General features: G+C 37.7%; 2 protein-coding genes across 16 annotated transcripts in view; both read left to right on the top strand.

Moving 5' to 3' along the window:
- The window catches only part of PHF21A (PHD finger protein 21A), a 180840-nt gene that overhangs the window by 64746 nt on the left and 100640 nt on the right, over positions 1 to 15454 (top strand). The gene's annotated exons all lie outside the window — the stretch shown is intronic.
- Positions 576 to 1080, top strand: LOC123642642 (60S ribosomal protein L22-like). Its single transcript, XM_045557912.1, has 2 exons — positions 576 to 661; positions 822 to 1080. The coding sequence occupies exons 1-2, from the start codon at positions 576 to 578 to the stop codon at positions 1078 to 1080; spliced, it is 345 nt and encodes a 114-aa protein (XP_045413868.1).

Genomic DNA, 15454 nt, shown 5'->3' with positions numbered 1-15454 from the left:
GAAACTTGATGTAATATAATTTTCAAGGATTACTATCATATTAATACTCTGACATTTAGCTTTTCTTTTTAGAAAAAAAATGTAAAGATGAGTTGATTGAAATTATTCTTTGACTATAGATGGAAGAGTGCATCTTTTACCAATATGTTAATATTTTAGTTTTCAAAAACATTTCAGTGGGTCAGAAACCTCAGAAAAAGCATCATATGTTTTATTTGCTTTAAAATATTTATGTTGGCTGGGCGTGCTGGCTCCCACCTGTAATCCTAGCACTTTGGGAAGCCAAAGTGGGAGGATTGCTTGAGGCCAGGAGTTTGAGACCAGCCTAAGCAAGAGCGAGACTCTATCTCTATAAAAAGTAGAAAAATTAGCTGAGTGTGGTGCCACATACCTGTAGTCCCAGGTACTCAGGAGGCTGAGGCAGAGGGATCGCTGGAGCCCAGGACTTGGAGGTTACAGTGAGCTATGATGATGCCACTGCACTCAAACCTGGGCAACAGAGTGGGACCTTGTCACAAATAAATAATAGATAGAATAAAATATTAATGTTCAGCTTTTCTGCCTCCACTGCAACCATGGTGCCCATGAAAAACCTTGTGGCAAAGGGAGGCAAAAAAAGAAGCAGAAGGTGCACCCTTGACTGCACCTACCCTCTAGAACTGCTATCCCCAAGCCCCAGGCCACAGACCTGGTCTGTGGCCTGTTAAGAACCAGGCTGCAGAGCTCCACCTCATCCTCTGCCTGCCCCCCTTCCAGAAAAATGGTCTTCCATACTGGTCCCTAGTGCCACAAAGGTTGGGGACTGCTGCTCTAAAAGGTAGAATCATGGATGCTACCAATTTTGAGCAGCTTCTCCAAGAGAGAGCCAAAATGAATAGAAAAGCTGGGAATCTCAGTGGAGGAGTTGTAACCTTCAAAAAGAGCAAGATCACTGTAACTTCTGAGGGATATCTTTTTTCATTTTATTTTTTATTTTGGGGGATATCTTTTTTCAAAAGGTATTTGAAATATATCACTAAAAATTATTTGAAGAAGAACAATCAATATATTTGGTTGTACATAGTTGCTAAAAGTAAATAGAGTTATAAATTATGTTATATCCAAATTAACCAGGATGAAGAAGAGGCGGAAGATGAGGATCAAAACTCATTTATCCGGAATATTTTGTCTGAGTTCTTGAATAAAAACTAGAAAAACAAAAAAGTTAATGTTCAGCTTATATGAAATACTGATACATGTTAGAAAATATTGAGCCATGGAGTTCTTTTTACCAGTCATAGCATTTATGTAATTTTGTATATAATGAACAAAGACTAATGGATGTCCAAGATATTGACAATGTCTTAAAATCTCCTCTTAAGGATGATTTCATTTATGCTTAATCTTTAGGCCTAGAAATTTTGAAGATTAAAAGTGTAGCACGTTCATTATTTTTCTTCTTAGCACTTACAAAATATAGTTATGCTTTTCTTATTCATTTACAAACTTTTTAAACTTTTTATTTATTTTATTTTTTTAGAGCCAGAGCCTCACTCTATCGCCCGGGCTGGAGGGCAGTGGTAGGATCATAGCTTACTGTAACCTTGAACTCCTGGGCTCAAGTAATCCTCCTGATTCAGGCTCCCAAGTAGCTAGAACTACAGGCATCTTTGTACACTTCTATCACTCAAAAGAGGACTAGAAGTTAGTTCCTTTACTTTTAGGTATTTGTTTCACTAGTAATCCTTTCATATTGATATTTTGTAGATCAGGTACACGTATTATAGAAAGTTTTTGATACTGCTATCTAGGAGATGTGATCTAGTATTCTGTGAAACCAAGCATTTATCAGGACACTAGATCAAATTTTAAAATGCACACTGTATGTAATTATGAATTTTCAATTGAAAATGTAATCTTAATAATTCAGTTCTACCCTTAGACTAATAATGTTTTAGGTGAGGGCACATTGATTGAGGCACTTAGATTTCACTTTGTTGTATAAAGATAGCTTCTTTCCATCCCTGATTTGCCTTCACGTGACAATTATTCCTTTACCTTGTCTCCTAGCACGTGTATGTGCATGGACACTCACTCATGCCGCTTGAAGATGGAACTGTTAGTTTCCCCTTTCTGTGATCTCTTTGCTATCCATCATAGTAAATGTGGTAAGATGGCTTGGTCAGAGATGTCCAGGAAGGTGGAAAAGCCTTGTTAACTGAAAGTAAAAGGGAAAATACTTAAAAAATTCAGTAGGTGATTAACTGCTTAGATAAAGATTTCAGAAGCCCCACCTGGGCAAATGGTGAGAAAACTAGTAGAAATAGAATGTTATCTTATTAGCGCTAGCAACTAGGAGCAGTTTAGCCCCGTGAATCTTATTTCTTCTATCCCCACCTTCTGTTTTATAATAGTTAAAATTATCAGTGCCTCCTGTATAGTACTTGGCAGTTTTCAGTTCTGTAAAGTAAACAAACTTTTTTTTCCCCTCCTCAGATTTCAGAAAACTATAGGCAGTGAGGTTGAGTGACTAGTCCGAAGTTATTTGGCTGGTGTATGAGTGAAGACTCTTCTGGGTACCAGTGATATAAACTAAAAGTTTTGAAGCAAAAAGAATTTATTGGCTTATATAACTAGTAAGTTGAGGGATGTGGGTGCTTTCAGGCATGGATGGATTTAGGGGCTTAAACTGTGTTTTAGGACCCTTTCTCCTCCTTTTGGCCTCATTTGCATACAGGCTGTCCTGTATTGGCAGAGGTTGCCTCTGGAAGCTCTACATTTATAACTTGCCATTTTATCAACTTCAGTGTGAGAAAGATTTTTTTCTTGAAAGTACCAGCAAAAGGCATGGGCATGATTTTCAGGTCCATTCTCAAGCCAGTCTCCTTTGTGGCCAGGGAACTGGATGGAGTCCTTTCATTGTTTAGGCCCGAGTCACATGCCACCCCTGAAGAAGGTTTGGGATCATTTCAACTTTGACTATTGACTGTTCCATTGATTGTTATCATAGATAAAATGTTACCCATTGACCATTATTATAGGAGCAACCTTTGGGAGGCTACCTTAGGTTTATAATAGAATTCTACTAGTAGTTTGAAATACATTTGGGGGGAAGGAGGCTTGATAGAAAAGCTATGGTTAGATTGTTTAAATGTTCCAACATTGCAAGAGGCTCCTGATTTCTGAACAGGATTTTTCTCTCTCAGTTCACCCTCACCCTGTCTTCTCCTACATGCTTCCCTATACCCTATTACCTTCCTTTCTATTTCTTGCTTAAGTTCATTCTTTCATCCAATCCCTTCTCTTCCTCCAGTGCCTTCCCCCTGTGGGAGCAGAGACTAGATAGTTTCCTCACCCTCTTCACTTGAGGCACGATGACCATTCTCTTCCTTCAAGTAAAATACTACAGAATGGAATTGCACATTTACGTGCTTAAGAACAGCTGAGAAACAAGAACTCAGTTTTCCTTGTGTGGACAAGAAGCTTTGTATCTCTAAGGACCAAAGTCAGAATACCCTGTCCCAGATTTCCTGGGGCAGCTTCAACTCCAGTGTCTCTGGAGGCCTGAGAAGCAGCCTAGACACTGGAGATGGGAGCTTATGGGCTTCCTGTAGACTCTTTTGTGCCCAAAATGGCTATGAGAATGGAGGCAGGAGGTAATGTTAAATGCTCTGGTTTTCATTCCAGCTGTCAACAGAATAAAAATGACCTAACTGTATTTTGGGCCCCCAGGCAGCACTGAAATGACATGCCACCTGCTGACCTAATCCATTTCATTTCTGGTTACGAGGATAGCCAAAGCAGTTTGCTCAATTTGCAATTGACTATTTACTCTTCTAAAAACAGCAATGGTTAGATCTAGTGTAAGAAATCACATACTGTATTTATCAAGAATTAAAACTTTAAAGGTGGAAAGTTACCCTTTTTGGAAAAAGTCATTTAAATATGGTGTATTTTGCCTCAGAGACTAACTATGCTTTTAGAAAGCTACTTCTTGCTGCTGTTCTCCAGGAAGGAGTACAATCTGCTGATGAAATTTTAGATAACAGAAGTGTTTCTCAGCAGCAGCTGAATGGAGCAGAGAACTAGGAGACTGCTATATTTATCTTTAGGTAAAATTTTGCAATTCACTAGAAAAAAATCTATATAGCATGCAAGCAGATTAACTCATGTTAATCTAGCAGCTGCTTCTCTGGCAAATAGAAGAGAAGATGTATATAGTTGTAGTCCTGCACACACACTCAGGTACTGGACAGATTTCCTTTGTCACAAACTATGCCAAGAGCTACATATGCTGATGAGTTCCTATTTCTTCAGTTTTAATTTAGGAAAATCTTATTAACTCCCATTTTTGTCTTCTCTGTCAAAATGAAATAATTAAAACTTACAAATTATAGTTTCAGTAGCATGGACTCTGGTCTTGAACATTGTGTTTAATAGTTGTATATAGTACTGCAGTTGATGAATTAGAATCATAGAAGTACCTACTTCATTCCCCTCCCAGAGATCCTTATATCATTAAGTAACATGCTGGCAGAATTAAGGTGTCTGCTTCCAGGTCAGCCTCTTTTATTTCTTGTTGCTTTCTGTGATTCGGCAGCTATGGAATTTGCTTCCCTGCATGGGCCTCTCAGAAGCCAGCTCGCCTGCTCTCCCCAGCACGCTCACAGTCAGCAGAACAGGAAAATCACACTGATCAGCACACCACTCAGTTGATCAAAGTAAGCCAGACACTTTTCTTCAACAAGACCCAGCGGTATTAGTCACTACGCCTTCTCCCGCCGTGAGCAAGGCCACTGGAATGCTGCTGGCAATGTTAGTCTGTGTGTAAAAAGCTGCTTATGTTCCTTTTTCCTTGGCTTTGGCCTAGGCCAATGCAAGGCGGGGAGAAAAGGAGGAAAATGTCCCAACAGCCAGTATCTCTTCTTTCTAAAACTTGGCGTGAAGCATTTCCTTTCAAAGGCAATCCCTAGTGGCAATCCCAACTCTGCTAGGGAAAGACTTGCTAATTTTCTTTTAATTGCATAAGAACAGAGCCCTACAGCAAATTGAACATGTGGTGACTGCATGAAATATATGACGGAATATGGTCTTAGTTTGATTGAGTTAATCACAGGTTTGACAAATCTACAAAATTAAAATAAGCCACATTTTTTGGTACTTAATCTCTTGATTCTGTTGCTTTCTACTATTTGCTGGGTAGTCTTAATGTTACTTTGTAGGGAACCTACAGGTCTCAATGCTAGTTTGTTAGATATAGACAGCAGTTTGCTATTTGTGGCTCTAACAGTTGTATAATTCCCTTTCTTATAAGCAGTTGGCATTTCAGTACAGTTTACAATATGGAACATGGAAGGAACCCCCTGATTAGGACAGTGGCTACTCTTTGTCACTTGCAGCTGTGTTTGCAAGGGAACATACTGGCAACCAGCAAGAAGAGTGCTGTGACAGGTGGAAAGAACAAAACCAGAAATATGCTTCTCCTTTCTCTTACCCTCTTTCTGTTCCCTTCTTTACTCTCACCCTCTTCCACCTGACCTTCTGTTTTTCTTCTCTTCCCCTTTTAGAAGCCATCTGTTTCCCACTACCAGTTCTTTATGGCTTGCAGATGCCATCATACTGGAATACACTGTGTTGAAGCTAGTCTGTGCTTGACCTACTGAACATATTATATGTATTTGGGCTGGGCTCAGCCTGATGCACCAAATGGAATGGTGAAGGCCTGGCATATAAAATCTCATAAATTTTACACAGCAATTCTAGAGACTGAAAAGGACACATCTTACTACCTGGATTTGAGAAATTATAGGAGTCTTTCTAAAACTTGGCTCTGCAAATTCTTTATATTAGAGATGCAAGCAATGTCAGTCTGTGTGTAAAATGCTACATATATTGCCTTGGCCTGGGCTGGGGCTAAGCAAATGGGAAGAAAAGGAGGAAAATGTCCCAATAACAATTATCTCTCTTTTCTAAAACTTGTCATGAAGCATTGTCATCCCTGCTTTTGGTAACACAAGTTGTCATTCTGCAGTGCTAGTTTAGCTATTCCCTGAAGCAGACACCCAGTTAATGGTCTCCCCTCTGTGGTCTCCCTTCAGTTATCTTCTCCCAGGCATTGCTGGTAGGAATGTAAAATGGTACAGCCACTTGGAAAAGTCTGGCAGTTTCTCAAAATTTTAAACATAGATTTACCATGTGACTGAGCAATTTCAGTCCTAGGTATACCCAAGAGAAATGAAAACACATTAATATGTTCAAACAAAAACTCCTACATGAATGTTCCAAGCAACATTATTCATGATAGCCACAAAGTAGATACAATCTATCAGCTGATGGATTATTAAATAAAATGTGGTATATTTATGCAATGGAATATTATTTGACAATTAAGAGGAATGAAGTATTGATACAGCTATAACATGGATGAATCTTGAAAACGTTATGCCAGGTAAAAGAAGCCAGTCACAAAAGGTTATTGTATGATTCTATGTATTAAATATCTAGAATATGAAAATATATAGAGATAGAAAGCCAATTAATGGTTGCCCAGGGCTGGGGAAATTGTGTAGGGAGGGCAGGGGGTGGTGGGCAATGGGGAGTGACTACTGATGTCACAGGGTTTCTTTAGGGGTGATGAAAATGTTCTAAAATTGATTGTGGGGTTGCACAACTCTATGAATATGTTAAAAGCCTCTGAATTCTACACTTTATCTGGGTGAATTGTGTGCTATGTGAATTATATATCAATAAAGTGGTTAAAAGTAGTATATAATATTTCATTTGGTCTGAGGGCAATGGATTGTCTTTCAATTCAAAGTTGTATGCCTAGCAAAACTCCTATTCTCAGTAAGAATACCAGCCTCTTAATAGTAATAACTTGATTTGCCCAATATGCCATTGTTTACCCAGAGTTTTCACTTGCTTTATCTAATTTGACACCCACTGGACCCCACGGTGCAGGTGAAACTGACATACATAAAAAAAAAAAAAAAGTGTTTTTCTTAAGATTATACAACCAAGAAATGGTAGAGAAAGTATTTAGTCTTAGGCTTTCTGATTGTTAGTTATTGCCCCCTTGTTAGAACATTGCAAAGAAATAATAGTGACTTTTGGTATTTTCCAGGTTCTTAATTATGCTTAACCCTTTCACTCTTGAATATGACTAGGCAGACTCACCTTCTCTGTCTTGCTTCCTTTATCTAGAAAATGGAGGTAATAATTCTTCTCACCTAAAAGTCATTTACATTCTTGTCTTGGTTTCTTCGAGCTAAGAATGTTTTCCATCTCTTGGGCATGTAATAAGGACTAACTAATAAAAGACAATTATAAAACATCTTGCCAGGCTATAAAAATGCTTCATAATAAACCATCAAGGAGTATTGTTTTTCTCTTTCTTTTATGTTGTTCAACCTCACAACCTCAGCAGGTTGTAATAATAACCACTTATATCACTTTTCTCTAAGGAGCTCAAAGCACTTTACAGACGTTATCAAATTAATCCTCCCTACATCCCTGTGAGTTACATGGGGAACTGGTATCAGAGGAGCTAGAACAAAGTAACTCTCCTGAAGCCTTTATCTCAGGCTGGATCTATACTGTACTGATTGCTCATTTATTTGTCCCTAGTGATATTTATTTGGTCAGTTACATTTATTTTCTATGAGTTTGTCACTGTTAAACATGAGAAAATGCTTGACTAGCCCTCCTAAATCATTTTAGATTAACTTAAATTTTATCGAGGGTGAAGCTGTTTATTTTGACCTGGCTATGTCATCCTCAATCTAGACTGGAAAACAGCTCAAAACTTCTGAATATACACTTTTAACTTGAACCTTCACTATGGGGAGCAGGGCCAACCATGTGTCCTGCTATGTGCATAGGAAAAATTCTTTTTTTTTTTTGAGACAGAGTCTCACTGTTTTGCCTGGGCTTGAGTGCCGTGGCGTCAGCCTGGCTCACAGCAACCTCAAACTCCTGGGCTCAAGCAATCCTTCTGCCTCAGCCTCCTGAGTAGCTGGGACTACAGGCATGCGCCACTATGCCTGGCTAATTTTTTTTCTATATATTTTTAGTTGTCAGGTTAATTTCTTTCTGTTTTTTAGTAGAGACGGGGCCTCGCTCTTGCTCAGGCTGGTCTCGAACTCCTGAGCTCAAATGATCCTCCCGCCTCGGCCTCCCAGTGTGCTAGGATTATAGGCGTGAGCCACCGCGCCTGGCCCATAGGAGAAATTCTTGATGAGTGTTTAGAAACTACTCTGATTTGTCTGGACACCCATCACAGAGTGAAGGCAGACTTCCTTCCAAGTCATTGGATTACAACCTAGATCTTTTCCATCACCATCATCATTTAATATTATTTTTGTCTTATGGCTTAATCCTTGTGACAGAATATATATGAGGGGAATGTATGCATAAAATGATTAGAAAGTCCTCTATAAGATTGCTTTAGAGTGGCTTCCAGTAACTCACTAGAAAGCAGAGTAAAGCCTGACCCAAACACTGGAAAACATTAAGTAAATTCTGGCTTTCCTCTTGCCCTGTGTTAGCAGTAGCTCTGGTTTCTTGCTGAGGCTGTCCTGGCAAGATTTTTTGGCTCGGATTAGTTTTGTTTTGTTGTTTTTTGGTTTCTCTTTTAACATATATATCTCTCATTTTGCTTGATGGGGAAACACTTTTTCTCCCCCAGAAATGGGTTTCCCTTGCAAATTAGCCTTGTTGGTGTGCTACCCCATAGGAAAGATGGCCTCAGTGTTGTTGGCACTGTCCTGTGTATAGTTAATTAAACCTCCTGCTGTGGACCTGGATTTCTGCTGCTGCTGTTCACTGATGTGTGTGAATTGAGTGAAGCACATGTACATAAGCTTAGGCGCCCTCTCAGAAACAAACCCTGAAAACAGCAAAAGATGGAGTTGGGGTAAAACCTTCAGCTTTTAAATTAGCTTGGTAATCTGGCTAGCTGAATGCCAGAGCTCACAAAGCTGAGAATTGCATTTCTAAAGATAAGACAGGGCCTTTTTGTGTTTTTATCTTTTCTTCCCAAAATGTATTGAGTTTTAATATGGTGCTTTATCTCTGTAAGCAAGAAAACAGAGCCAGTGATGAACTCATGGGGCACTGGGTTCAACTCAAAGAGGCGTTTCTCCTCATTTCACTGGTGACCACATCTCAAGAAGGTAAACCATGACCAGAGCATCTGTCTGCCATGGCCTCTTTGCAGCATTAAAGGGGTCAAGGAACTCACAAAAGTGAGAATAGGGCTTTCTAAAAGTCTAATAACTTACATGTTTCAGAGAACATATAGTGATTTCCTTTAAAGTTAGGTGCCTGCCCTTTTTCATTCTACTAAATGTTCAGAGGGAGAATCTTGATTTCTAACTATCATTTTTTGAATACTTTGTAGTACTTTGATTCTGTCTGTGATACTGTTTACTAGGACATACGATTATTTAAGAAGCTCTGAATAAATTTTTCCCAATTCCCAGCTTGCTTACTTGGGTAAAATATAGCAAGTAATTAGGTTATAGAAATAGTGGAGTACTAAAAACACATCAGCCACTGAATCAGGCAACCTCTCTGTTCTTTTTCCACCCATCCCAACTCCCCTCAGCAAGTTTGGACTGTGTGTTTTTGTATGAAATCCATCAGCCAGGAAGTGTTTTTTTTTTTTTTTTAGCCCTTCCTTTGTGTTAATATTTGGTACAATGACATTTGCTAATGCTTATGATCTTTAGTAGGGAAGGAGAAATAAACACACTTAACAGACCAGGACACTGCATAATAAAAAGTTAGCATGTGTTATATAGATAATGAGAAGAGAGAGGGCAGGGAAGGCTTGGGAACCCAAGTGGAACTTGGCTCCAGAGGCAGAAAGAGTGGAGGCATTTTGAGTCAGGGGAACCACATGAGCCAAGGCAGTGTTATAGGAATGAACATGATATAGAAGAATAAACACAGGAACTTTGTATGCTTAAAATTTTTTCATAAAAAGTGTTGGGAAGCAAACAAAAATAGGATTAAGTAGTTAGGATGTCACCTGGTACTAGAATGCTTTAAATGACCCTAGTGCCCCCTGCCTAGAACTAGGCTTGCTTTGAAAGCTTTGATCAGTACCTGTCTTGAACGGAGTGCTTTAGTATTTAAAGGGTGGGATGAGTTTGGATTGGAGGAAATAAGGTTTCATTGGTCTGTCTGCTTTTCTTTTGTTTGTTTTGCTAAGACAATATGTTTGGGGAATTAAATGAATTCTCTATCTTGTAGAAGAAGGCAGGTCTTTAGTTAAGAGAGTAGGATTTTTTCCTTAAAAGGAATTTTGTTTCCTAATTGTGAAATTTTGGACTATTTGCTTATAAATGAGAATGTTTGTGAGTGAAAGCACAGGTTTAATGTTTAAGAGTTTAGATTGCTGTTGCAGAAGCAAAATTAACTTATAACATTGTTTCTAATGTGAGTTGCCTGAAGGAATAAGAGAAATCCTACATTTACCTGTGGTAACGTTGCATAGGCTGTTCCTTAGAAATGCTGTTTGGAAAATTAAATATGAGGTCCAAATGGGGGTAGGAAGGGAAAGGGAAAATAGGAGTTCAGGGGGCCCCGGTAGTGTAAAGATTGGGAGTTACTGTTGTAGGTTATAATTATAGATTTGAGTAGGAACATATGACCCTAAAATTTCCAATTATATGTTTTACCTTAGCATGAATTTTCTAATATTTATCTTTCTACTCATTTAAGGTACATTTTGGTTTAATAATGTATTCTCAATAAAGCCAAGAGATACCTCTGGCTGTATTGTAGAACAGCTTTTGAGTAGTGGTTTGTTTTATTTTCCAGTCCATTTTCCTGTATCTTGGTTATATTGATGGTTGCTATTATTTATCTCATTTAAACAGTAGTGCTTAGGTGGAAACTTGATTCTAGTAAATTTTATTATGATGAGTTTACCATCTTCTCAAATGTAGTACTCGTCTAATGCATTGTTACTCTATGATGAAGGTAAAAACAAATTTATATCTGTTAACCACAATCTTAACCTTTCCTCAGTTTGCTTGATTTACTACAAATTAAATTATATTATGCCTGATATAAATCATTAAGTATATAATTTAAAGCAGTTGCTGTGATCCATCTTTTACTGTTTTCTGTTCTCACATCCAAATGTGGAACTTCAAGTCTGAAAAGCAGTGAAATGATTAGAAAACTGCCCTTCTGGAGTCCTAAGCAAGCATTCATTTCCATGTTAGTATGACAGCGGGATCCTTTCAGCTCTGAGCCGGAGATGCACACATTGCATTCAGGATGGAATGTTTGCTCCTTGACTTGTCTGCCTGATTTAAATATTCATACTTCACCAGAAGGAAAAAGCTGCTGACTTCTAAAAGTGGGTCAGTTTTTTTTTTTTAATGGCCCTTTTGGCACTTTGTAACGTGTTAATACTGCCTTAGAGATAGAGAATAGTTTGGCAGAGCTCATCTTTATCACTTCAGGGGCCAAAGCTTCACTAGGCCAGTGGAGAAGAGAGCATTGCAGATATTAATAACTGATAGACCATGATATGGGCTTTATTTGCCTTTGTGTTTGCTTTTCTGAATGTAGAATGTAGTGTGTTAACCAGAAAGGATTAATTTAAGAAAAACTTTTTATGTGTAGAAGAATGATAAAGGTGATAATTAAGTAAACAGCAGTATCCTATATCTGCAGATGTGTGATATTTCTGACCAAATTCCACAATTGCATACATTTATTTTATTTTTCTATTTGGACATGGTAACTTTTGAAGGAGGTCTTTGGGTAGAATGGGATCATGACCTAATCACCTCCTAAAGGCCCCACCTTCTAATAAATAGTATTGCACTGGGGATTGAGTTTCAACCTACATATTCATTTTTAGGGGACAGAAATATTCAGACCATAGCACCATGTCTTAGTCATAGGACATAGGTGAGATTGAGAGAGTTCAGGTTACTTGTCCAGGAGAAGTGATATACATTTCACCAATCTCTTTCTTCAGTTTCCCAGAGTTTATAAAAACCATTCAGTGGTTTCAGTCCAGTCTTACAATGTGTCCGTGGCCTGTCTTGTACCTTAGCCTAGACCAACTCCAGTGGTGATGAACTCTCCCAGAGTTGCACCGATCACAGCTACTAATATGGCTTTTTCTAAGATCTTCTTGATTGTTGTCAAATTCTAGCTCCCAACTTAAAATGGTCAGAGACCTGTTTGATAATCTAAAATTTGGTTCAGGTATCCCTAAAAATGTGGAATATTCGCTACTGAGGAATATGTAGCTCTCCCACAGGCCCAAGGTGTACTTGCTTTTATCAAAATGATATACATTATAGTATGTTGCCTGGCACAGAAAAATAACCAGAATATTATTGAACTGGTGCTTCTGAGGAATTGTTTACCTTCTTTTAGACAATGGTTACATTCCAGAGGTTGTTTTATAAATCTCAAATCATTTTAAATATAGTAGGGAAATTGCCATTTTTAACAGTTAAACAGACATATAGGATCTAAAATATATTAAGTGAATCCTGTTTTCTCCAGGATCTCATCGTGTAGAATTTTAAGGAATTCTGGGGTATATCTTTACTATAAGGCACAGAATCCTTGTGTGTTAGAAATGCCTACCAGTGATGTATTTAAGGATTAAATGTCATGATGTCATGTTCTCTACTTTCATATGGTTCGTGGGAGAAAAAAGATATATGATGGTTCGGGGAAAGGTGGAAGGATATAAAAATATTTGATTTGTCAAAGAGATCATTATAGTATTCTTTGAACTTTTCTGTCTGTTTGAAATTTGACAAAATAAAAAGTCATAAAAATGAAAATGAGAATTGCTTTCTAGTTTATTTTAAATCAGGGTCTTCATGTGTTGAGTATGCTTATAAAGGAACAAATGGGTAGGACCTGTACCTTTGGAATCCTGACATACACACTTCATTTAATAAATCACACTACCCCAGAAAGAAGCAGGTTATCTTGGCCTGCATATAATTAAAACCAAGGTGAAGAGACTTCTGACTTTCAGATTAACCACTTGGTTAATATCCTCAACATATATTTGAGCCAGATGACTAAAAAATAATCAATTTTCAATGTGTTTGGTAGTGTACAACAAAAATTGTTATTGCTCAAAAGAAGTAACCACAACACTCAAATCATTGTGATGTGATAAGTTCTCTGAACATCCAAAGAGTTTCTAAGATCTCATTTATTAATGACTTGTCTTTTCTATTCTCCTGAGTTTTTTCCTTTTCTAGTGACATATTACTGTATATTCTAAAAAGCATTTGTGTGTGTTGAGAAAATTCAGTTATAAAAAAGGTGAGCATTTCTGCTTCTATGTTTGAAACTGTGTTGGTGGGCTGTGGGGAAAGAGGGAGAATAAGAAGCTGGATTTTTATACAAGTTTTTAAAAAGAAAAAGAAGTAAGTACACGATGTAGTGCTTGCTGTATTCTCTTCACCATGAAATGTCAGTGAGGGCGACCTATTTACTGTACAGGCATGTTCATGTAGTGCATTGACAAAAGATGGTGTCAATCTGGGAAACCCTTACTCTGGCTAGATCAAGAACCTTAATTTTGTGTATGTGCACGTATGTAGTCTTCCTACTCTGAGTTCTGTCAGTGTAGTTCTTAGGGTGAATAGATTTATATTTAACCAAAGAGGAAAGGGGGAGCTATTCCTGGGCTTTTGCTATTTAAATAATCAATTCATGAGAAAGAGTCAGCGCTGTAAGAAAAAATAGCAGTGGTGTTTAAATTTGAACATATACAGAATCCACTGCTCTCCAACATAGTATGCAGTTTCATGCAAGATCCTTCAGGATTGAATCGTGAACAAGTGTTTGTTACCAGCAGGACCTCTTAATACAGTCCTTCAGCACATACTGTTATTTTCAGTGCACTAGATTTTATTATTTGCTAAACCCTAATTTGCTAATATCCCACAATAATGAGTAATCTACTATTTTATTCTCAGAGCCATTTTAGAATGTACAAGGGCTGCAGAGCCCCAAGTCCTCACTCCTACCCCACCTTTTTAAAATCACTATTCAAACATTTTGTCTTCTACTTACAATTAGATTGCTAATTATTTTGGAATTAAAGAATCCCTAAAAAAACCTTTATTGTCTATGCAATGTATTATTAATATTTTTCTTTGTTTATAGCTACTCGTAGTATCATCACTGTAGTGTAGGTGTTTCCTTCCGCTACCACCCCACCCTGCCTCCATCCTTCCTCCATTCTCCACTGAGGTGGGACCACTATGTTTAATGAAACTCCATTTCCTATGTGACTTGTATTATGTTTTTTACCCACTAAAGTACAAGAGTAGAGTGAAAAGTCCCTTGGGATTACTGCCAGAGGTTGTTCAGAAGAAACCACATCTAGTAACTCTGTTATAATCTGGCATAGTTCATACTCAGAAGCCAGCACAAAAAGACTTGGAAGGTTAAATTCTTCTATTGGAACATTTTCAGTCATGTGTGCTTTAGGCTTATGAAAGGCCTAATCTCTTTTCACAAAAAAATGCTATTTATATCGAATAAGAAACTCATTTGAGTATTTTTTTTAATACATGTATTGCTTGAAAGTCTTGGGAAGATTCAGAAAACTAAACAGATTGATAAGTACTCGATATTTTTCATTCATGCATATATTTTTTTATCAGAGGGAAAATTTTAAATTATTTCCTCTGACTTTAGTCAAGGATTCTAGAAACCGCAGATTGTACAGTTTTGACTGAGATCCTGGTGGTGATCTGTGATTTTAGTTTGCTTTTTATATTACAATATTGACCTTTTGTCTTTACTACTGGGAAAGGTGGAGTGAAATACTGATTCAGTCTTTGCAGATCTATGATTGGGCCTGTTCTTATCCTGGTTTTTAAGATACTGTGGATTCATATGAGGAATATAACTATCAGGGTGTAGAACTCTGGGTTTAAGTTAGACCTCTTCATACTGACACCTGCAAGCTTCCTGAGAATTAATATTATAGTAAAGATTGTAGTAAACTGCTTCCTTCAAGGTGGGACCTCTACTTACCTGATTGTTCTCAGATTTCCTCATATATTCACTATGCCTTGGACAAAGCCTTCTGTACTTTTGTAGTCACACATATATTGATTTAACTAAACTTTTATTTGTAACTATAAGCAGACAAGAAAAAATTACCAGTTATGTAAAAAGAATCAGCAGATTGAAAGTGGGGAGTGAAGCTGAGTAATCAAAACAAATTCCCCACCCTACCTTTGCTAAAATAGCTAATGTAAGAAAACAGGAGATAACTTTTTAAATTTTTCATTAGTATTCTCAGTGAGAGTTGAGAGGATATTATTTCATCAGTAAAACCAAAGCAGGCTTTCTCATTACCATCAGAACAAAAGTCAAGTCCTTGCAGTTGTCTGTCAGGCCTCATGACCCAAGCTTATTCCCTACTCTTGCCTGGCCCATTCACTCTATACTC

The sequence above is a fragment of the Lemur catta genome, chromosome 7 (assembly GCF_020740605.2).
Source record: "Lemur catta isolate mLemCat1 chromosome 7, mLemCat1.pri, whole genome shotgun sequence".
Taxonomy (NCBI): Eukaryota; Metazoa; Chordata; class Mammalia; order Primates; family Lemuridae; genus Lemur; species Lemur catta.
This window is presented reverse-complemented; position numbering and strand designations above follow the sequence as displayed.